At 45.0% G+C, this 23,922-nt stretch overlaps 1 protein-coding gene across 10 annotated transcripts in view; it reads left to right on the forward strand.

Moving 5' to 3' along the window:
- Positions 1-23,922, forward strand: part of plekha7b (pleckstrin homology domain containing, family A member 7b) — a 294,855-nt gene that overhangs the window by 173,091 nt on the left and 97,842 nt on the right. For all 10 annotated transcript variants that reach the window (XM_039738638.1, XM_039738665.1, XM_039738648.1 and 7 more), the window contains 3 exons: positions 2,214-2,318; positions 15,916-15,988; positions 17,984-18,084. In XM_039738638.1, coding sequence (XP_039594572.1) covers positions 2,214-2,318; positions 15,916-15,988; positions 17,984-18,084 — 279 coding nt within the window. The remainder of the gene's footprint in view (positions 1-2,213; positions 2,319-15,915; positions 15,989-17,983; positions 18,085-23,922) is intronic.

The following is a 23,922-nucleotide window of genomic DNA, read 5'->3' on the forward strand; positions in this document are numbered from 1 at the left end:
GAAATGAAAGGAGAGGTTGAAAGATGTATGGAGGAGAAGGAGGTTAAAGGACAGCAATGGCAGTCTAGGCTGGATGATCTGGCAACCAGCAAAGAGAGAGACAGAACGAGCGGGGGCCCCGCGAAGGAGTGTTAGATGGAGGCGCTCTTGGGGGCTAGTTCGCCCCACTGACAATTAGCGAGTGGGGTGTGCAGGAGAGGTCTGAGGAGCGACTACGGGTGCACGAAAGATCACGGGAGGAGAGCCAACCTCGTCGGTCTGGCAGTGACGTCCGTTTGGAGGCCAAGACGGAGGTTGACAGAAGGTGCTCGCGACTGTTGGGTCTCCGCGGCTGTGAGTAATGGTGAGCCGGGGATAGAGTGATGGAGGTGGGCCAGAGAACAACAAGGGATGGAGAGACTGCATTTTTAACTTCTACCTTTTTAACCTTGGATTTTAAAGGATTTTATTTATTTTTGAAGGTTTTAACCCCACTGGGAACCTGTTTTTATGGATTTATTTACTGAACTTTGACACTGCACTTTTGCATTTTTTGATTTGATTATTGTTTTAAATAAAAACACTTTATGGAATATCCCCTGGCCTTGAGAGATTTGTCCCTATTTGTCAGCTCATCTCGGTGACATTATCGATGGTGTTGGGTTCTGGGTTCCCGAACAGACGATGAGAGCATGGAAGAGAACCCGCATCGTCACACAGGACACTGAGAGGGTTTTCATTAAGGAGATCCCTGGACTTTGCTCCGTTCAGCTTTCCCTCCTCCCTGTCTGGTCTCCCAGTCCCTGCCACTGAAAAACAACCCCACAGCATAATGCTGTCCCCACCCCGCTGCCCTGGTGGAATGGTATGGCTCGTCACAGGTGATGAAAGGTTGTCTGGTTTCCTCCAGATGTGACACTTAGGATTTTTGGCCAGACAGTTCAATCTTCATTTCATCAGACCAGAGAATCTTGTTGTTCATTTATTCCGATGGCCTGCAAACTGTGAGCAGGCTTGTCACGTGCCGTCTGGCCAGTCACTGCAGCGGTGGTGGTTCTTCTGGAAGCTTCTCCCATCTCCATGCGTGATCCTCTGGAGCTCAGCCAGAGTGAGTATTGGGCTCTTGGTCACCTCCAAACAGAACTGCCTCAGTATTAACAAGATGGCGGCTTTAAAGGAAGTGATGTCATCAGAACCGAAAGTGACGTCGTTGGCTGTCCCAGAGGGCTGGCTGGCAGTGGGCTGGCACCCTGCCCGGGGTTTGTTTCCTGCCTTGTGCTCTGTGTTGGCTGGGATTGGCTCCAGCAGACCCCTGTGACCCTGTAGCTAGGATAATAGCGGGTTGGATAATGGATTGATAAAGACTCACTAATGTGCTTGTCTTGGGGTGTTGTATGTATGTTATCATCCAGTTGACGCTCTGAAACGGCGAACTCTGTGTAATTTGAAGAGCAACAGGGGCACGGTGCTGCTCAAAAATAAAGAATGCTGGCAGTCGCCTGGTATATACTAACTGTGTAAGCCTGCACGGGATCCTAGAAAGTATTTAAATCGTCAGAACTACTCTGGGCATCTCTCTGCTAGAAGGATTCATGTTACAGACGTGCTCGTGGTTTGTGCATTAGCAGCTAAGCGACTGTCTTTCTTTAGAGGTTTCCTTTGGCCTTGCTTGCGTATCCTCAGAGCTGGAGTCCTCACCCCGACTCTACGTCTCACTTCTGGGCCGGCCAGACAGACTAACACACACTTCCACGTGTAGAACTGTGTTTGATTTCAAAAGCAACAGGTGCGCGGTGGAGCTCAAACATGAAGAATGCAGGCAGTCGCCTCCAGTTCGCACTCTGCTGGTTGTTCCGAGTGTCCTCTGGATGGTAACATACAAGATCGCAAGATCACCCCCACCCTACCCAGAAGGGTGTGGGTTACGGCTGATTTCACCCTACATTGTTCTTAGTCGACCAATGAGGAACATGTGTACCAAGATTCATGAAAATCGTGATGCTGGAACATACATACATACATACACACATTGACTTTTTTATATTTATAGATGGATGGATGTATGTATGTAGATGATTGTCAAATTCCTAACAATTAATTGAAACGATTTTAGCACAAGGCCGTAACATAACGAAATGTGTAAAAGTCTAGGGTTCTGAAGGTCCTCCATCTGTTTATCCACCGATCTATCAAGTGTTCCTTCCTCATTCTAATTGTGTGTCACTTTGTTTTAGGTGTTGAAGCCAAGTGGCAAGGCACATAGCTTTGGAAAACGAGACCATGCTATCAAGAGGAACCCAAATATACCTGTGAACGTCAGAGGGTGGCTTTATAAACAGGTAAGTGGAATTGGAGGGTCTTTGTCTTTTTAGGCTGGATGTGATGTGTGTGTTTGCTCTTCTCCTCCTGTGATGTCTCTCTCTCTCTATGGAGGGTTGAGATTTCCCTGACTGTGTTTCTCAAATCCTTTTCCTTTATGGAGTGCCTGGGTGGCTGACCTTGTAAGATTTAGCAATAGTTGCATCAGCTGATTGGACAACGTATAATTTCCAATGGTCTTGTTACTTGTCAGTGAAGCTATGTTTAGCTAAATATGACAGCATGGTGGAGAGCAAAGTCCCCAGCGCCTTTTTCATATCTTCTTACAAGCATATAAAGACTGGTTAGTGTATATCATCTTGAAATTTCAGACTTACCAGGATCATTTTTTGGGTTCATTTACTCTCGCCCTTGAAGATTAACACATACACACATAGCAATCCAATCCAGACAAAGTCTTGAGTGGTGCCAGTTGCTCCACCATATTCTGCATAAGACCCTTTACATAGGGATTCTTTTGATACTGAACACCACTTGCTAACCAAACAATGTCTTACTTTTCCCACAGTTGTTCTAATCATTGAACAGTGACCTCAGTAGCCTTGATGAACCCTGTGAACGAGGAAGTAGCCATCTAACTCGCACTCGGTGCCCTTTATTATTTTAGTCACTTTAAAAGACAAAGCATTCTTTTTTTTTCGTCTTTTTTTGACTGCTCCTGTTAGGGATTGCTACAGTGGATCAACTTTTTCTATGTTTTCCCGTCCTTGTCATCTTGTTCTGTCACACTCATCACCTGCATGACCTCTCTCAGCACATCCATAAACCTTCTGTTAGACCTTCCTCTTTTCCTCTTGTCTGTCAGCTCTATCCTTGGCACCCTTCTCCCAATATACCCCTCATCTCTCCTCTGCACATGTCCAAACACCCTCTGACCCTCTAATGTCCTCATTTCTAATCCTGTCCATCCTCATCACACCCAATGCAAATCTTAGCATCTTTAACTCTGCCACCTCCAGCTCTGTCTCCTGTGCCACCATCTCCAACCCATATAACATAGCTGGTCTCGCTACCATCCTGTAGACCTTCCCTTTCACTCTTGCTGATACCCATTTGTCACTCCTGATGCTCTTCTCCACCCACTTCACCCTGCCTGCATACTCTTTTTCGCTTTTCTTCCCCACTCCCTTATACTGTTGATCCCAAGTATTTAAACTCATCCACTTTCACCAACTCTACTCCCCTCATATTCACCATTCCTCTGACCTCCCTCTCATTCACACACATTTATTGTGTCTTGGTGGTCCTACTGACTTTCATTCTTCTCCTCCAGAGCATATCTCCACCTCTCCAGGGTCTCCTTGACCTGCAGATCACAATGTCATCAGCAACCATCATAGTCCACGGGGACTCCTGTCTAATCTCGTCTGCCAACCTGTCCATCACCATTGCATATAAGAAAGGGCTCAGAGGTGATCCCTGATGTAATCCTACCGCAGACCTCCCCACGGCCACACTCCCCTCGTACATATCCTGTGCCACTCTCACATACTACTTCTGCCACTCTCGACTTCCTCATACGCACACATTAAGCACTTTGAGCTACATTTTTTTGTATGAATATGTGCTATATAAATAAATGTTTGATTGATACAATATCATTTAAAAGGCAAAGTATAGAAAATATAAAAGCAATGTGGTATTTAACATATAACAATACCAAACAGAAAAAATATAATAGAAAATACAATAGATAACAAAGTCTGGATATAAACAATCTTAGAAAAGCTTACTGAATATTAGAAGTGCCAAGGGGTTGGGATGTCCTGGCAGTTTGTGGTGTTTATCGGATGCATTTTCTGAGGTCCAAATCAGAATGTCTCTTGATCTCTGACGTCACCTCCTGTGTTGCCCTTCTGTCATCTTCTCTTCTCTTTTGGTCTTTTGGATGATCCATATTTATGTAAAAATGGACTCTTGGGGGTTTTGGGGCACGTGACATTGCACACATTTGATTAGCTATTTCGTCTTGATGACACATAACCCTGATCAAAGTATTTGTACCACCGCACTCCTTCCTTTCCCAAGCTGTAAACTAATTTAGTAATTCCGAGTCCTACTGTATCCATCCATTCACAGGTAATTAATGAATTAAAAAGGGTTCTGTAATATTTGTTCTTAAAAAAAAAAAAAAAACTGAAGATTTACCACATCGGAACAGTTAGTTTATCTGAGCTTCAGCTTAGACAATGTAATGGATACTGGATCCCACTTTTCGTGTTTGCTTTTACATTTGCATATCTCCCAATATTCTTTGAATTAACATCATACACAGGATGAAGCAATTGCAGGTTAAGGGCTCGTTTATACAGTCTTATGAAAAAGTTTGGGACCCCCTCTCAGCCTGCATAATAATTGACTCTCCTTTCAACACAAAAGATAACAGTGGTATGTCTTTCATTTCCTAGGATCATCTGAGTACTGCGGTGTTTTCCAAACAAAGATTTTTAGTGACGTATGTATGAAATTAAATCAAATGTGAAAAAATGTGGATACCTTTGTAAATTTGCTGATTTGAATGCATGTCACTGCTCAATGCTGATTACAGTACACCCTCAAAATTCTCGGGGGTTACGTTCCTAGAGCACCCGCAAATTGTGAAAAACTGAATTTTGGATGTGGTTAAAAAAATGCCTATTTTTATAGTTTAAACCCTAAATATTCCCCCAAAACACTTTAATTTCATTTCAACCTCAGCTTAATACATTACCTAAAAATAAAGAATGTAAAGGTAAACCTGTATACTGTACTGCTATGTCTCCTGCAGTGCTAGAATGTAAAATGCAGATGTTACTGCTATATGTACTGTAAATCATGCAAGCGCGTTTATATTGCCAGAAGCCTGAGAAGGTGCAGGCTGTTTCGGGCTGCATCTTGGGGCTTTAACCCTTAAACTGCCACATACTTGGGGTTAATGCATCCAAATTCTTTTTTTGCTGCACTTTTTAAGTAAACATCACAATTCACAAAGAAAAAGTGAAATTTTAATGGATCACATTTTTTTCCATGCAAAGAGCATCACAATTACTGCAGCACTAATCATTTTACAAACTGCTAATGAACAGTAAAAACTATTTAAAAAACTACTGGAACAATATGTATAAGGTCCGACTGACGCCATGGATGAAATTCAGTAAATCACTAAGTCAACTGCGCTCAAGTTGGCTGCACGCTAGCACACAGAGGTAAACGCTGATGATTGCAGGCTAGTCTAATGCAGTGGCTCAATCCCAGGGACAGTGACGCTGCAGTGCTTCAGGGTGTCACGCTTGGGTCACAGCATTGTACAGAAACACGGGAGATTGTAGAGACAGGAAATTTTTTCAAACACTTCAAACAAACATGTCTCTTTCTGAAGTAAAATGAGCTCAGTATGCAGTTAGTTCTCGATTAAAGAATAGACAAACATCATAGGGGAGCAGAGGATGTCTGGGGGAGGAGAGAGAAACAAAGCAATCGGCCAAAAAGGACAGGTGCTGTTCAGGCTTTTAAGTAAGCGTAGCGCGAGAAGCATATCACGCAACAAAGCAGCCACAAGTAAGCCCAGCAAGTAAAGGAGCAATGTGAAGGTAGTCTATCAGCGTTTTTTGAGGAGTGTCCGTGTCTTCTAGGGGTGCGTTCAGCCCCCCTGCTCACAAGGGGCTGGCAGTGGTCATGAGCTGGCTGCTCAACAAATGTACGGCACTGACTGATCAGCTCCTGCGTGCTCGCAAATGGCACTGGGAAACGACTATAGCCAGTTGTGGCGGTTTAAGGGTTAAGAGGAACAAAACGGAAAACACAAGAACACTCAGCTGGAGAGGCATCATAGCCAATCAGCAGCAAGGAGAAATGAATAACGCTGTAGCGGTCCGGTGCTAATACGATTCACACTGTCGAAGATGGTGATTTGTTTACTTATATGGTAGAGATTCCCAGCCTTGACCCAACCCACACACACTCACAAACAGACAAAAACAAAGCAAACCAGTAATCAAACAGCAAATAAAGAATGTAATGAAAACAAATGAAATAAATGAAAACAACGATCCCACCCCTGTTCCCCTTATGGCGAGAACACATTAAATACAACAAAGCACAAACAAAACACACAAAGTAAATCATGAAAACACCAACGGATAAAATGTAATGATGAAAATAGATAGTCCAGAGATCTGCACGTTGAATGGGAATGTAAAGATAGTCCTACCGCTAGTTCCTGAAATGGTGAAGACGGGAGCGCTCCTTTCTTTGCAGGATGGCCATGAATCCACTTACAGTCCTCATGTACACAGGCAGACAGACAATCCAGCTGCCAACCACGAAACTATTGAGGACAAAACGAATAAGTACAGGTAACCCAACAAAAGGCAGACAGACAGGAACTTGAAACACAAATTACTAAAATTTTTTTTTGCTTTCGGTCACTGGCCCCCATTTTAAAAGCCGCACTGACATCCTTTGACTCCAACAGCCCCAGCACCCTCAGCAGAAGACCAATCAGAGCCAGGGACTGCTGGGAGTTGCAGTTTAAAGTTCTATTGGCTACATTCACCATCCCATGCCACGTTTTCCTCTGCAGTGGCTTCCTGTTCTCTCTACAGTACAGTATTGCCACGATAAAAGCCATAAAAATTGCGGAGGATATTTGCGGTTTCTGCTAGCAATTATTAGTTCGGTTCTAATCCAAATTGGTCGGATGAGCTCGTTAAGCCTTGAACTTCATAGACAGGAGTGTCCAATCATGAGTGGTCAAAGGTATTTAAGGTGGTCAACTGCAAGTTGTGCTTCCTTCCCTTTGACTCTCCTCTGAAGAGTGACAGACAGCATGGGATCCTCAAGGCAACTCTCAAAAGATATGAAAACTAAGATTGTTCAGTCTCCTGGTTTAGGGGAAGGCTACAAAAAGCCATCTTGGAGGTTTCAACTATAAGGAATGGAATCAGAAAATGGAAGGCCACACCACAGTTGCTGTTAAACCCAGCAGGTCTGGCAGGCCAAGAAAAATACAGGAGCGGCATATGGAGAGGCGGGATTGTGAGAATGGTTACAGACAACCCACAGATCACCTCCAAAGACCTGCAAGAACATCTCGCTGCAGATGGTGTATCTGGACATCGTTCTTCAATTCAGAACATCTGTATGACAGGGTGACGAGGAGAAGCCCTTTCTGCACTCGCACCACAAACAGAGTAGCTTGTTGTATCAAATGCTCATTTAGACAAGCCAGATTCATTTTGGAACAAAGTGTTTTGGACTGATGAGATAAACATTGAGTTATTTGGTCAGAACAAAAATCACTTTGCATGGCGGAAGAACAACACCGCATTCCAAGAAAAATGCCTGCTACTTCCTGTCAAATTTGGTGGAGGTTCCATCATGCTGTGGGACTGTGTGGCTAGTTCAGGGACTGGGGCCCTCGTTAAAGTCGAGGGTTGGATGAATTCAACCCAATATCAACAAATTCTTCAGGATAATGTTCGAGCATCAATCACAAAGTTGAAGTTACACAGGGGTTGGATATTCCAACAAGACAATGAGCCAAAACACAGTTGGAAATCTACAAAGGCATTCATGCAGAGGGAGAAGTCCAATGTTCTGGAATGGCCGTCACAGTCCCCTGACTTGAATATCATCGAAAATCTATGGGATGATTTGAAGCAGGCTTTTCATGCTTGGCAGCCATCAAATTGAACCGAACTGGAGAGATTTTGTATGGAAGAATGGCCAGAAATACCTCCACCCAGAGTCTAGACACTCATCACAGGCTACAGGAGGACAGCGTCGAGAGGCTCAAAGGAGCAGGAGGAGGCTCAGCTAAGTATTGATGTCATATCTCTGTTGGGGGCCCAAATTTCTGCACCTGTCTAATTTTGTTATGATGCATATTGCATATTTTCTGTTAATCCAATAAAATGTCACTGCTGAAACCCTACTATGTCCATAAGGCATGTCGTATATTAAAAGGAAGTTGCTTCTTTGACAGCTCAGCCAATGAGAAACAAAAATCCAAAGAGTTAAGAGGGGTTCCCAAACTTTTTCATATGACTGTACTTCACACTCAGAATGTGTACACACACACATCATGGCTGCCACGCGTTCCCAGCGTTCAGTGGGAGAAAAGTTGTGTGTTTTAGGGGGCTGCTTGTTTGTTTTTATTATATTTATCTATTTATTATTTTGGGAGCTTCTTTAAAATTTCACTTTTCCCTTGGGGACAAGTAAGTTATGATGGAATCTTATTTATACATAAGGAGACTGTCTTTCTACTCATTACACATATTTTTCATGTAAGTGCAAATTGATTTATTCTTTGTATGTCATCAATTCATTATTATTCTTATCTCATATTTAATTTGTTTTTCTTTGCTTGTGACTAATTTGGCATCTCATAAAGCACTTGGAGCTCCGTCCCGTGTATGAAAATGTGCGATAGCAGCTGTGTTAACAACAACAATTACTTCTGTCACTTGAAAGCTGCGTCTTATCTAAGTAATCCTTTAATAATTGTAATATCCACATACGCAGTCTTATGTAACAAACTGTAAAATGCAGTTTTTTTTCCCCTCTCTCCACAACCCATCCTGTACATACCGTAAACAGATATTCCCGTTTGGTTCCATCCAAGGCAGGCGTTTTCTACATCCAAACACAGTAAGACCTCCTGGGACCCTGTGGCTGTAGTACAGGAGTTGAAAAGCAATGAATGCCGCCTTAGAAAATTGATCTTGTAACTCGCAGCAGGTACGGTCATGCAGGTGTCGGTGGCCACTGGGTAGCCTTTAAGCTGTAAATCTGCTGGTGGTGCAAGAACTAGAGGGGAGAAAGTGACAGGGTGAGGTGGCCAGGGTCTTCAATGCTGCGGTTTGTGTTATCCGAGGTCTGTCTATTAAACAACAAGACTGACACGATGACTCCCCTTTATTTACAGTTGAGTTCCGAGTAATAGCCGTGTGTTTAATAAAGTGAATAAAGCTCAGAATCCTTTATAGCTTTTATTTCCAGGCACGCAAATGCATTGGGCTCACAGCACATTCTATTCCAAATCAAAACATGAAGAAAAATTTGGATCATATTTGTGTTATTCTTTTACAGAAAGTGAAGAAAAGGGAATATTCAAAAAAAATTGCAGTGTCTGCATTCTTCTTTACAAATTCAAGCATTCACTGTATAAACTGAAAAATATTTCAAGATTTTGCTTTCCTTTGAATCCCTGCACTCATATTTTGTTGTTTCGGGGAGCTGCTGCCCGTCGGTGTTGGTACGGCGTCAGTCGACCAACTTCAGGTATGCCAGCCCAGGATGATTGGACTCCATTCCACAATTTTTTTGCATTTCTGATGCCACTCCACAACGTCAGTCTTGTTGGTCTGTCGCTCGTTTACTGGTGTGTTTGGGGTCCTTGTCTTGTTGAAGCCCTCATTTCAAGGGCATACGCCCAACTGGCCTCTTCAAATATTCTGAAGTATTCAAAGTGACCCCTGGTATGCGATAAAGAGGCCTGACACCACAGAATGAGACACATCCCCATGTCATGATGCTGGCAGCACCCTGCTTCACTGTGTACTGTGGTTTGAAGCATCAGTCCAGAGAATGTTGCGCCATTTCTCTTTTGGCCAGTCGGTGTGTTGTCTCCTCTTCAGCACCAACAGTGGGACTTTGCAGGCTCTTCTTGCTGCTATCTTGGCTTCACACAGGGTCTTCTAATTATAACACAGGTACTGCAGGTACAGGTGGTGAACCAGCTGAGGAGGGGGAAAGGCTGCAGGGGTCTGTGGTATCCGGGGTGAACTTCTTCAGGCTGGTGGTAAGGCTCTCCTTCTTGCATTGCAAGCAATCTTTTCTTCCATCTGGGAGACTGGCATCATCCCACCTGACTAGAAAACTGGACTTGCCGACCCTGTCTGGAAAGGGAAGAGGATCGCCTGGATTGCAGCAACTGCTGGGGGATAGCACTGCTCTTTGTGTAGTGTAAGGTCCTTCCTAGAGTCGACGTCAATAGGATCTGTGATCACTTGGTCACCTACCAAGTTTTACGCTTAAGAAGTCTAGCATCGACCGCATCCTGGCACAGAGGGTTCTCGTGGCGCGCAAACACGAATATCGGCAGAGTTTCTTTGTAGATTTTCATAAAGCGTTCGACTCAGTTGATCAAGCTGCCCTGTGGGACATCCTGAGGGTTCGACCTGTCCACTGGTACTGTGAGTGCTGTGCAGAGTGGAGGCAGACCCTCTGTGTTTTTCCCAGTTGATTCTGGGGTTCGTCAGGTGAGTGTTCTGCTCCTACTCTGTTCAATGTTTGCATGGTTTCCTGATAAAAACCAAGAGCCTGGCCTTTAATGACCTCTTGGGCATGGCCATCAGCAGTGTATCTGTCTGTGCAGAGAGTCTCAACCTCGTCATCGAGAGGTTTATTTACCTCGGCAGTGACATTCATGTCTCTGGTGACTCTTCCTATGAAGTCAGTAGATGGATTGGGAGAGCATGGTGGGGTCACGAGGTTGCTGGAAAGGAGTGTGTGGCGCTCATGATATCTCAACAAAAGGACGAAGGTCCAAGTCTTTAGAGTCCTCGTGCTTCCTGTCTTGGTATATGGTTATGAGACATGGACGCTTTCCACTGACCTGAGATTAAGACTGGACTCTTCCATGTGTGTCTCTCCGGAAAATCCTTGGGTACCATTGGTTTGACTTTGTGTTACTCATAGAGTCCCGAATGAGGCACATGACCTGCATTGTGAGGGAGCGTCAGTTACGGCACTACGGCCATGTATTGTGTTTCCCCGAGGGTGATCCGGCTCGTAAGATCCTCATTGTTGGTGACTCGAGTGGCTGGACCAGGCCAAGGGGTCACCCACACAACACATGCTGTGGCAGATAGAGGGTCATTTCTGCAGGGTAAGACTGGACCGAGTGTCTGCCTTTGCCAACCGGGATCCCGAATTGTTCTGCCGTGTAGTGGGTGCGGCAACACTCTGTACCAGTGCCTGCTCCCCAACTTGACTTGTACTCGCAGGTAACTTTAGACCACCTTGGATCTTCCGGGAGCTGATCACTGGCGGAGTCTTTGCCATTTTTGCTCTTCATCGATCCATTCTAATGGCAGGTTTTCTTTTAGGATTCAGCTGCGATTTTAAAGCATTTGTAGTCATTTTAGCTGAGCAGTCCATCATTTTCCCTCTCCGATTTTAATCAAAGTACGCTGTTCTTCCGAACAAAGTCAGGAACGACCTGTTGATTTTCAGAGAGAAATGCACAGTAACCAGCGTGTACAACATTTGCCTTCTTTAAATGAGGGCCGTAATCGACTATTTGAACTCCACTCTGCTATTATCTTGAACAGCCTAATATTCCCTTTTTCTTCACTTTCTATAAAGGACTAACATAAATTTGATCGATTTGTCTTCATGTTTAGATTTGGAATAGGATGTGCTGTGTTGTTAATGCAGTTACATGTATGGAAATAAAAGCTCTGAGAAGGATTTGGAGCTTCATTCACTTTTTTAAACACACGGCTGTCGTTCATTTTATTTATTAACACAACTGTACATAACAATTTTAATGCTTGTCCCCCCTCATTGTATACCCCATTCGCAGTTGTGCACCGATGCCGTCTTGGTTCCCATTGGTCAACGGTGTGGAGCAGATCAGTTTCTGTCACCTGCTTCCAGACATCGGACGTTTTCTTCTTTACTGCATCAGTTGACTCACAACGTGTTCCTTTTAAGCACTGATTTCACTTTAGGATAAACACGAGACATGCAGTCTCCCCATAAGCCTCGGTAAACCTTTGAAAAGGTTCTGTTGGTGTCTTGTTAAATCGTACTAAAAATGTATAAATTGACACGTTGCTCAAGTTTTAAATGTAGCAGGATTCCGGCACACAAGGGGAGACACAACTACGTTAAATGGTGACGGACAATCAACTGACCGGCTGTAATCAGAATACAAGTTTAATGTGTCGCTGTGCTCTGTGCAGATATTTTAAATCTGCTTTTCTTTTGTTTCTACATGGGGGGCTGTGCCCCCTGCTCGCTTCGCTCTCCCATCCCTGTGTTTGGTTTACCGAATATACGATTTAAAGAGATTATTTTCATGGGAATTGTTACATATGCCTTATTTTCTCTTTTACTTTAAAAACGTATGTAAAATCAATGCTTGTCCTTTATTTCCGGCCCCGGGCGTGGTTACATCTCGTACAACACTGCTCGCATTGTGAAGGGGGGCGCAGCTGAACACATATTAAGGAGATGCTGTCGGATCATCTGCTGGCTTTCTGCTGCTGGTGAGCTGCGTGTTCTGCTTGTCGTTGTTTTAAGAGCTGGTAGCACTTGATGTGTGTCTGCCAAAAGCAATCCAACAACTGCTAGGTTAGATGTCCGTGGACTTGTTTTAAATGATGGCTCACTACCTTGTCTCACGTGACGCTGTAAAATCAATACTTGTCCTTTATTTCTGGCCCTGGGCGTGGTTACATCTCTTTCTCGCAGGACATACAACACTGCTCGCATTGTGAAGGGGGGTTAGGGTGGCTGAATGCACGCAAGGAGAAGTGGTCGGATCATCTGCTGCGAGCTGCGTGTTTTGCTCGTCGCTTGTTGTTGTTTTAAGAGCTGGGAGCAAGTTAAAGTGTCTCTCATGGGACTTCAGATTGTCTTCTGAGAAGATGACGTCTCGTCTCCCTAGTCTGCCTCCCCAAGATTTATGTTGTGTAATAGAGAGACATGTACAGCTCAGGCAGATTTAGTACAAAGGGACTCGGCATTCAGAACTGCTAGGCCAGGCATAGGACAAGATAGACAAAGACAAATGGGCAACGTGCACTATTTCTGTGTGTTAGAGTCAGCTTGCCTCTCTTTGCCATGTTTGCCATAAGTGGGGGCCTGCACACGGAGAAAGAGTATGAAGCCTTGGTACACTGCCTGGCACGCCTTTCAAGCCGAAGATTGCGTCATCCGATCCTGAAAATCCTTCTGGAAGGCTAGATGAAAATGGCAGACTCTACACATGAGCTTATCATGGCTTCCTCGTCTGTTATGCCGTGTAAGCCGTCATTAAAGAAAGCCAAGTTACTCCTTCTATGTGATTTCTTACTGCTGTATCACTAAGGGAGGAATATCGCCTCGTTATAATCTATCTATTTAGAGTCGGGTTACTTAAAATACCGCAATTAAAAAGAACTTACTCCAACCGGGGAACTAGCGCCCCCTAGAGGAAAACACCGGCCGAGAGTGTTGTCGTGTGTCGTGCAGGTTTGGACAGGTTTAAACCTGCATGGCAAGCTGCTCATCATCAGATCTCACTGCTTTGTTTCAGAGTCTCGTTCTATAACTTGACTTTTATCAGCAGGAGGGGTTGAGAGTAGTAAGCAACTGCAAACGGTGACCAAACCCGCCACTGCGTTTTATTCGGCTCCCTTTGCTAGAAGGAAAGTTAGCTTTGTTGGTTCGGCCGAGATTCCCATGCGCTTGCGGGGAGTAGTGAAGAGCAAACCACGACAAAAATGGCATAAGCAACTGGTGAAAGATCGAAGTGAATGCACAAAGCAAACAATGTTTAGTATATTATCACTGAATTGGACTCTGACCAGGAGATCAAGATCGAAAACTAAAGTGAGGTACCGGCATCAGCTAATCGTGGTGTCAAACACATTTGTGTAGATTAAGACCACCACTCGTAATCACAAGAGGTACAAACCAGATTGCATTGCACTGTGATTGTGACTGCTGCCGCCATTCACACCCCCGTCACGCAAAGACAGCCTGCCACACATTCCTGCCAATTGTAATGCCGCCTGTGAGCATCCCGAGCCAAAAGATACTGTGAACTGGCGGCCACAGCACCCAGCAAGTGACATTTCAGGTTGATTTATGTGTATATGTTTGGGGAAAAAATATTCAGCCCTCAAAGAGTTAATAGCCAGACCTCGTAGATCTCCTAAAAAGATGGCATCTGTATGCCAGTAGGGTCCTGTGTCACGTTTTCCACTCTCTGCCGTGTCTTAGAAGGATCCTCTATATTCTGTGGCCTGATGCTGTCCGTATTCAAGAACTGTGGCAGTGGACAAGACTGGGGCCGGTAGAGGAATGGATTGTCCAGCAACGGACAAGTGAATAGACCTCCTCATCTATAAGCCGGTCTCAAACATCACAAGTCCTCACATGGAATCCCAGGAAAAAAGCACCTGGCACTGGGATCTGGAAGAAAAATGACAAGAGGGTGGAGCCTCAAATGGGGACAATCGGAGAGACTGGCCCAAGACTGAGATGTCTGGAGAGCTCTCGTCAGTGGTCTGTGTCCCTAGAGGGTCAATAGTTACTAAGAACCTCAACAAGCAGTGCCAGTTGAAGCCCATCTGGGGCCCTAGGCAGGGTGGACAGACACCTCAACTGTGCCCACTCAGTGTCATGACAATTTGATGAGCCTAATGAATGGACTGGCTCTGTAAACAATAGTGGGTGGCAGGTGTGCTGTGCCCAATGCTGCCATTACTGATGGTGCCTTGTGACACTTGTGATTCTCTCTGGCTCTTGCTCCCTGGAATCTCTGACCAGCTTCTTGGTGGTGTTGATGTTATCTTGACAAAAGTGCATAAGGAGGAAGATCTCCACTTCTGCCTCATCATTGTGGGCAGTCGGGTCTGCAAGGCTGGTGTAATCAACAAATTGACTGCGTCCCACACGTGCACATGGGAGACGACTGAAGGGCTCAAAAAGGGATACTTCCATGCCGGACCACTGATCCTTCCCGTTTTTCATCTGCAGACCAACTACGGGAAATTCTGCCCAGACTTGATGATGTCACTTCCTGCTACGGGCCTGATGTCATTTTTCCTGCCCGACTTTAAAACCTCCATGTTTGTCTGTCTGAACTGTTCTGTTTTTGGATTGAAGTCTGTCGAGACCTTTTCATTGCGAACCAAACCATCATATTTGGCATCCAATTTCAAGTATATGGGCAGCTGCCCCTAAAACCTTTTCTTGTGTTGCTTGAATCCTTATCACAACTGATGACATTAGAGCTGTGTGTGACACTCTTGTCACAGCCGGGAGCCTGGTTGAGGACAAGTGTGGAGTTATTGACCGTGCCCGTCCACACGTTTTGAGTCTGCCAATTTTGCAAATCTGTTCGGCAAACGCCGATGGCCAAACCAGCTTGAATGTGCCCGATCTTGTCTCGTCTCGTAGACTAAGCAGGCTCAGAACGGGAGCTGTGCTGAGCTTTGTCGGGCTGAGTGGTCTGTTCTTGCCAGCAGGTTTCTAATATCGAAGGTGTCACCGATTCCAAACTCTAGGAACTTGGCTGTCGGTTAGGAGTGGGAAGCAGTGAACTTCCCGGCACATGAACCACTAGGCCACTCTGCCTTCTGTCACCCCTTTTAAGATGGCAGTGCTCTCGAGTCAGATGGGCTTTCGTTGCCTCACATGATTGCTAAGCAGCCTTCAATACAAAAGTTGTCCTCAGTTTTGTTAAATGCTGATGAGATGTCATTTTCCAGGCTGGTCGCAGTTATTGTTTCCTCAGAAGTGAAGGTGAATACTCAGACAAAGAATATAAAGAGTTGTTTTTTTTGTTTGTAGGACAGCACGGGAATGAGACTCTGGAAGAGGAAGTGGTTTGTCTTGGCGGATTATTGCCTCTTTTACTACAAAGGTGAGTATTAAGTGTACCGTCGACCCTCAGTTCCATCTGACCGGGCCTATTGATTCACATGAGTGAACTTCTGACGGGTCAGAAATGGCCTGCTTGTTAAAAACGAGCTTTATCGATCAAAAGTGCGTTTGGGTGGCTACTACATGTGATCTTTGGAGATTAATTTCCTTATGAAGTGCTGGAGATGAAGAAGGCATTAGCAGAAGGGTACCCAGCTCAGGGGCATGACGTCTCAATGTTATATCGATTTATAGCGGGTCACGAAGCATACAGATACTAGATAAAGTCGTGTCCGCTATACAGCCATGTCAAAAAAGTAAGTAGACCCCATGAAGAGTGTTTTCATTATTCACATATGTGGGCCTTTCAAGATTTGATCTTAATTTAAATGGTTTCTAACACTAAGGTGTGCGTGTGTGTGTGCGTCTCCAGGCCCTGCGAGCAATCTGATTGGTCAGTTTGGCTTTGGTGCTGCAACTGAACACGTAAGTGCAACACACACAAGGAGGAGTAAAGCTGTGGGGGCCACAATGGGAGTTGCCTTCAAAGATGGGAAGCATAAAAGCAGACAGGAGTCAAGCAAAGCACCTCGAAAATCATGAGAGTCTGATAGTCGGGCTTTACAGAAACGCACTTGACAGACCGCCAGTCCAAAGAGGTTCAGACACGCAAGGATACGAAGGAAAGGCACTGAAGGTCCACGTAGGGCACGAGAGGGCAGATATGTGTTTACATTTATTGTATTACCTGTCTAGTCCTATAAAGGTGGCATAACAAACATCAGGCCACGTTTACATTTTGTAGGCCATTGAAATTAACCTCAGTAAGTTGGCCTCTGCCTACATTAGTTGGCCACAGTACCAGAAGACTCATTTGGTGAACGCTGACGACTGTGTTTGGCCTGACTAAACCTGATATCCACTGTAAAGCATGATGGGGGAAATGTTCTGGTTTGGGGCGGCTTTGCTGCTTCAGGGCCCGGGCAGCTCACCATCATAGGATGCGCTGGCAATTCTTCATTATACCCGCGGGGAGCACAACGTGAGAACATGTGTCAGAAGACCGAAGCTCAAACCCAACTGGACCTTGCAACGTGACAATGACCTTAAACATACCAGTAAAATCCAGCAAGGAACAGCTAGAAAGAGAAAGAAGTGGCGGGCTCTGAAACGGCCAAGTCAAAGCCCGGATCTAAATCCTCGATACAAAACAAAACGGGCCGTGCACACAAGACACCCCTAAAACATCACGCAGCTAAAAGAATTGTGCCTGGCGGAGTGGGGAAAACGTTCTTCCCGTCGGGGTCGGAGACTGCTAGATGTTGACTTGAGGGGGCACTCCCGGCTATGTGGGTGGGTTCCACAGACAGAAATGACACATCAGTTTGTTTTTTGTTGAATTACCGTAAAGTCAAATTTACATTATATTTTCAATTACATCGCCTTTATTTAAAGATACTATTTACATAAAGATCAATTCTCAATGTCCACATATGTTAAAAAAGAAGAAAAAAATTCCATGGGGTGTCCTTACTTTTTGACGCGACTGAAAGTCTGGACGTGTTCATCAAAAACGAAATCCACTCATCCACTCTCAGCATTGGTCCACCGCTCTGCCCTGAAATATTCTTTTCCCAGTTGATTATGCCAAAGTCGCATCGCTGCCTCCACGTTTTTTGTGTTGCTGTGGGATTTTACAGCCTCGGGGTCTTGCAGTCGACGTCTTGTCACTCCTACATGGTGCCCTGCATTTGAACACTCATCACTTGGCATGCCCACCATGCAACCTTTATGCCTTCGTACGTGGTTGACAGGAGTGCCACCTGCTCACCTAATCTCACTTTAAACCGTTTATGACTGATGGGCAGCAGTGTGGCTGAATATCAATATGTGACATCACACCTTTGAGGGGTGGGGGGCCGCATTGATCTTCTGCCGTCTTCGTTTGGGGTATGGAGTAAAGTCCTATTGCTGTCTTCTCCCCTTTACTTTGCAGACAGCAGAGAAGAGAACATCCTGGGCAGCATCCCGTTACCCAGTTATGTCATTTCTCCCGTTGAGCCCGAAGACCACATCAGCCGCAAGTACGCCTTCAAGGTGGGTTACGCCTTGTGCTTCTAGCAGCTTAGCTCATTAGTTTAAAGAGTAAGTGTAATTCCTAACATACGGCGTGTCGCTCCCACGCTGCGCAATTGAGGTGCCATTTTCAATTTGTTTTGTCACAATGAGATGTTGCCATGCAGCCTGATGGGAGCTAAATGACGCTTCTCTCAAACTGAAGAATGCGGAGCGGCCAAAGAGAAAGCATCTGTTTGTTGTTATGGTTCCCCCCCACCCCACCAGTAAACCTCTGCCTCGACTGTTGACTTATCACTTATGGATGAGATGTCATTCTGTTATCTTTGTGATTTGTCACAATTACCATTTGGCGCAGTGCAGAGGCCTTGTGAAGCTTCACTAAATTGCCTCCAGCGTCACCGGGAATTCATTACCTTATTAGGTGATTGACATTTTCAACTCATCGAGTGGTCCGGATGCCATTTATCCCGAGCTCCGTGTCGTAATGTGTGCAAACAGTTCAAAGGGAGCCTTGTCAGCGTTTTAGTGGCATGCCATCCGAGCGTAATGAGCAGCTCTTCAGACAGGCGGAATAATTCCGTGGCTCCGTTTTCCCAGCCTGTCTTTCTAATGAATAATATTAAAAGTAGTGAATTGTGTTTCCTGCCCGTGAAGGGACTGATTGTCTGTCTGGTGGAATCTGTTGTTGTTTGCTTATAGGAGGGAAAGCGACAGAAAAGTGACTCTGTCTCTGTGGCTTTGGGCTTTTTGACAGGCGGTCTTTATGGCCTGCGCCGTCAAGCCAGACTGACTACAAGAAGATGCTTAAATGATGTTGGGGCTTGTGGACCAGTGGCTGGTGCTGCTGCCTGGAGGACCCAGCGTCTGGACTTTGAATCCTGAGCCGAATGTTGCCCTCATCCACAAAGGCCAACTGGTGATTCTAAGTTTGGCCCCATGTTAGTGATGGGTGGGCAAATGAGCCACACGATGGAACAGGTGCCCAGTGTGGCTGGGAACGGCTCCACCACCTGTGATCCTGAAGTATATCTTGGACTTAAAACTGTTTTGCTAGGCTGATGTTCTGTTTGTCCAGAGAGCACACCACTGAAAAGTGAGTAAAGGGATAAGCTGCCGCATTGCTAACGTGCTGCACACACACCGAGTCGGCGAGTGACAGGGTGTCCTCCTCCTGTTTTCAGGAGCGACTGTGCCTGCTGGCTTGTCACCTTTCGTCAAGATGTTTCTGTAGGTGTACCCTGTGACTTGAAGGTCCGTGAGTCGCCTCAGTCGGAGTGCCGTATTCTAATCAGGGTGGAGCCGCAAAGATTGATGTTGATCGGTGAAATTCGCCCAAGCATTTTTTGTAGCACATTTGCCGGGTTTGAGACTTGCCTGGCCATTTTCTTTTTCCTGAATATTCACCATGTGGCTGACTTGGTCACTCTCTGGGCGGGGATTAGCTTTACACCAGCATGCTGGGTCCTTCAGGCAGCAGCACCGGTCATCTTGTAGCCAGTCTGGTCCATGTTTCAGACCAAAGGGTCCTTCAGGCAGCAGCTGTAGTCTCTGAGTGTCGCACCAAAGGGCACAGTGACAAATGGATGAAATGGTGTGGTGACAAATGTGTGCTTGTGACCCTGGTGACGCCTGAACACAACTGCGTGTTAAAATGTCACTAACTTAAAGGATTGAACCTTGTGATGATGTCGCTTTTAAGGAGCTTGTGGATTTGTGCAGCCTAATCCCAGCCTGCATCAGTGAACACTGACGTATCGATAGATAGATACTTTATTAATCCCAAGGGGAAATTCACAATTTTGAATATTAAATTGAATATTGAATTTAAATTAATTAATTGTAAATTGCCTTTTTATTTATTGACGTAGCTCTGTGTTTTCTCTCCGTTTAGTGTTTGTGTTTACATTATAAGTTTATATGTGTTGCCACACTTTTATTTCATTTACATTATTTTTATAAAAAATACATGTTCTCCAGTACATTAAACAATTTTTTCGGTGGTGAAATCATAGATATATGTGTCATTATCTGTTATTATAAATGACCATCAAACACACAGACCTCTGTTCTGCCCAGGATCAAGGTTCCTGCCCCAGTTGTTTGCGACTACCATGTGTGCTTGACGATCAGCAGATGCTGCAGCTGTCATTCTTCTTCATCCTTTCACACAATCAGTTTGTGCAATTTGCTTGACACTCGGCAGATGTTGCTGCTCTTTTTCTTTCTGCCATGTCTCCCACCCAATCAGTTTCCCGTAAAAATGATGTGAACCCTGACATTTTTTGCTTCATTAGCATGTTTCACGTCATAAACTTTCAATTAAGAACAAGATCAAGGCTCTAGCCCCAGTGGCACGTGAGTAATCGTGTGACTGGCACAACCCTTAACATGAACTAGTGGATTACAACACGTTGCTGCACCCATCATGCGGCGAACCACCCAGATTGAGATCAAAGTGCAGCCGTGCAATGGGTGACACCTCAGCGCCACATTAGAATAGTGGAGTGGGAGGGTTTTTTTTGTTTTTTTTTAAATATAAACCCCCGGGTTTTCCCTACAAGTTGGAGGACCTGCTTTCAGGGCTGGATGCTGATTAACGTCATACCCAGGAGACAAGTTGAAATCTAGTAATCAACGTAGACCTCGGCGTTAACCTTTGCAGTGCACCATGCCTTGTGCATGTCTCTGGTGTGTGAGACGTGTAAAAGCAGTGCTGTTGTGTGGGATGCACCATCAGTTGGAATGACAAATGCAATGCATTTTATTGCAAAAACATTTGTGATGTGCCATCTGTTGGAATGACAGAGACATAGCATTTGGACAGGCACATAGACACTAATCTTTTTATTAAGGTGGACTGGCTATGCTACCCATCTAAGATTTGCTGAAATCGAAGTAATCAGCATAGATGTCAACATTAGCATTAGCAGGGCACAGTACAATGCAGATGTCTGTTATATGCCATTTGGTATGGGATTCATAAAAGCAGTGCTCATATTTGTGATGCCCCGTCTGTTGGAATGACTAATGCAGATGTTTGTGAATTGTCATTTGTTGGCCAGACACTGTTTTTTATGACGACGTTTCTATATCATAATTGAAATTTTATTCATTTTTGTACTGCATATGCAGGATTGTGGAGTTACTGCAAGAAAGCTTCTGACTCCAGAAATCTTAAAATAAGTGACCGAGACTTCATCTTTAGCACACAGCGTGGCCAAAGGTTTGTGGGCACCAAGCCGTTACACCTAATATGAGCTTGTTGGACAAACGCATTCCAAAACAGTGGGCTATTATTAATATGGAGTTGCCCCCTTTGACAGCTTCCACTCTTTGATTTCAGAAGATTTTGGAGAGTGACGCTAGGAATTTGTGCCCATTCAGCCAACAAAGCGTTTGGGAGGTCAGCCATTGATATTGGAAGCCAAGACGTGGCCTGCTAATTCATCCCAAAGGCGATGAGCGAGGTTGAGGTCAGGGGGCTGTCCTGGCCGCTCGAGTTCCTCCTTGTGTTGTGTGGTCCTGGCTTTGTGCACAGGGGCACAGTCATGTTATAGCAGAGAAGGGCCTTCCCCAAACTGGTAGCAGACAGTTGTCTGAAATGTCTTTGCCTGCTGTAGCATTAACGGGACCCTTCAACGGAACCAAGAGGCCGAGCCCAAGCCCTGCCATCATCCCTCCTTTACTCAATGTAACGGTAGGTGCTTTGCAGTTCAGAAGGCAGCGTTCTCCTGGCATCGGCCGAGTGTAGATTGGCCAATCAGACTGTCAGATTCATCAGTCCACGTTTCCACTGCTCAAGGGTCTAATAGTGGGCGGCATGCTTTACGCCACCCCGGGTGACACTTGGCATTGTGTGCAGTGATGTCTGGCTCGGCCACAGAGACCCCTCTCATGAAGCTCCAGGTGCACAGTTTGTGTGCTGATGCTGCTTCCAGAGGCACTTTGGAACTCTACTGGGACTGATGCCACAGACGAGAGGACATTTTTTATGTGCTTCCCACTGTGTGAGTTTGTGTGGACTCCTTCTTTGTGGCGGAGTGGCTGTTGCTCGTTCCTCTTCTTCTACTTCATAATAATGACACTTAAAATTGACAGACAGCTCATGTCCTGACTTGTGCTAAAAGTGACATTTGATGACAGTGCCACGTTTAAAGTCACTGAGGTCTTCAGTGCCACTCATTTTACTGCCCATGGAGGTTATAGTGCTATGTGGTGACCATGAAACACCTGAACTCAAAGGGGGCGTCCACATACTGCTGGCCTTGTGGTGTATGTGGCATGTTTCACCCTGTAGCTTTTATATTATTGTTGGCATTACTGTTTATAATTAGAATTTATTGTAATGTAAATCACGACGCACACCCTGATGTCACGCAGTCTCCGACGAATGAGGGACGTATGCTGGAGCCGCAGCCGCTGGCTTCATTTGCATGTTCAGTTTGTGTTGTGTATCTTAAATCACATCTGATCCTCTGCAAAGCCTTAAACCAAATTACATTTGCAGTTGGCTTATCGGCGTGCATTTTGATCAACGTGTTAGCCACTAAAAAGTGACAGGTGCCAAGCTGGAGCTCCTGTCCTGCTTATTAAAGAACTTGAGACTGGGCTGCTGGAGTTGAAGGGGCGATTAACCAGCCGCTTCCATTTGTCACTGCACTAATCCCCCCCACCTTGCCGCATTTGTCAGTGTGCCCTTTTGTTGGCATGTGTGTGTTGGCACTCTTTCATCCGGCGTGCCTTTATCGTGTCACCCTGTCACTTTCTCCACTTCAGCATGGAGTCACAGGACCAACCTAAGCCTTTCCTTCAGTTCCACACACCTCGCTCAGAAAAGGGGGACACTGGAGATGAACGGAGGGCGGACTGCATTGACTACACAAAAAAAAAAAGCCCGGCCAGGCAACGTGGGGTCCTAGTGGGGTAGGATACAAGGTCAAAAATAAGTGCAAGCAAACCAAAAAGTACTTGAAACAGACCCCTGTATTCAGACTGATCCTGCATGGGGGGGGTTATGAGGTACTCATGGGGTCTCGGCCCACCCATATTTAAACAAAAGTGTTAAATACGTCTTGTAGCCGCTGAAGTATAAGGCCAGATCAAGCACGTGTAAAACACGTGCCGAAAAATCTCTCAGTCCAAAAGTTTGTTTTAAAAGTATTTAGTGAAAGTTTAAAAGCAAATAATCCACACAAGAATAAAAGAAAAAATAGTTACACACTTGAATAAAAGGCAAAAGAAAAAATGTATCTTCTCTAAACGTAGCTTTTCTTGAGAAACTTTAGTTGTTTCTATACTTAAAAGTTCTTTACTTCTTCTTCTGTACTTAAAGATTCTTAGTTTGTTCTTCTGTACGCTTTAAACACACTTAAGTAAGTGCTGTTTTACGAGTTCCTTCACACACTCAAAAGGCCCGTTGGCACGTAGGCACATGCGCAGGCACGGTTTAAAACCATATGCCTTCTACACCTTACACATGGCAAGGCTGGTCACTAACTGAGAGTAAGGTTTAGTCAGAGCAGATCAAAACCGCTAGAATATACCAATACAGTTCTACTTATGGGGGTGTTAGGAACCTCCTATAGATTATGCTTTGTCAGCTAGTAAAATATTTATCAATCTTATATAACTAGGAATATGGCTGTTACATGTCTTAAACAAAAATGTCATTTTTATATTTTATTTAACCCTGTAAATCACATCACTACCTTGGTGTCATGACCCACTCCCACCCCCCCATATAAGTGTCTTTGCGAGTCCTAGAAATACCCACTAGAGAGGGAAATCCTGTCAAAAACCCTGGCGCTTAATGATTATTCTTTACACTTATTTAGTGCACTCAAAGCGCTTCAGTGG

Source organism: Polypterus senegalus, chromosome 1 (assembly GCF_016835505.1).
Source record: "Polypterus senegalus isolate Bchr_013 chromosome 1, ASM1683550v1, whole genome shotgun sequence".
Lineage (NCBI taxonomy): Eukaryota > Metazoa > Chordata > Cladistia > Polypteriformes > Polypteridae > Polypterus > Polypterus senegalus.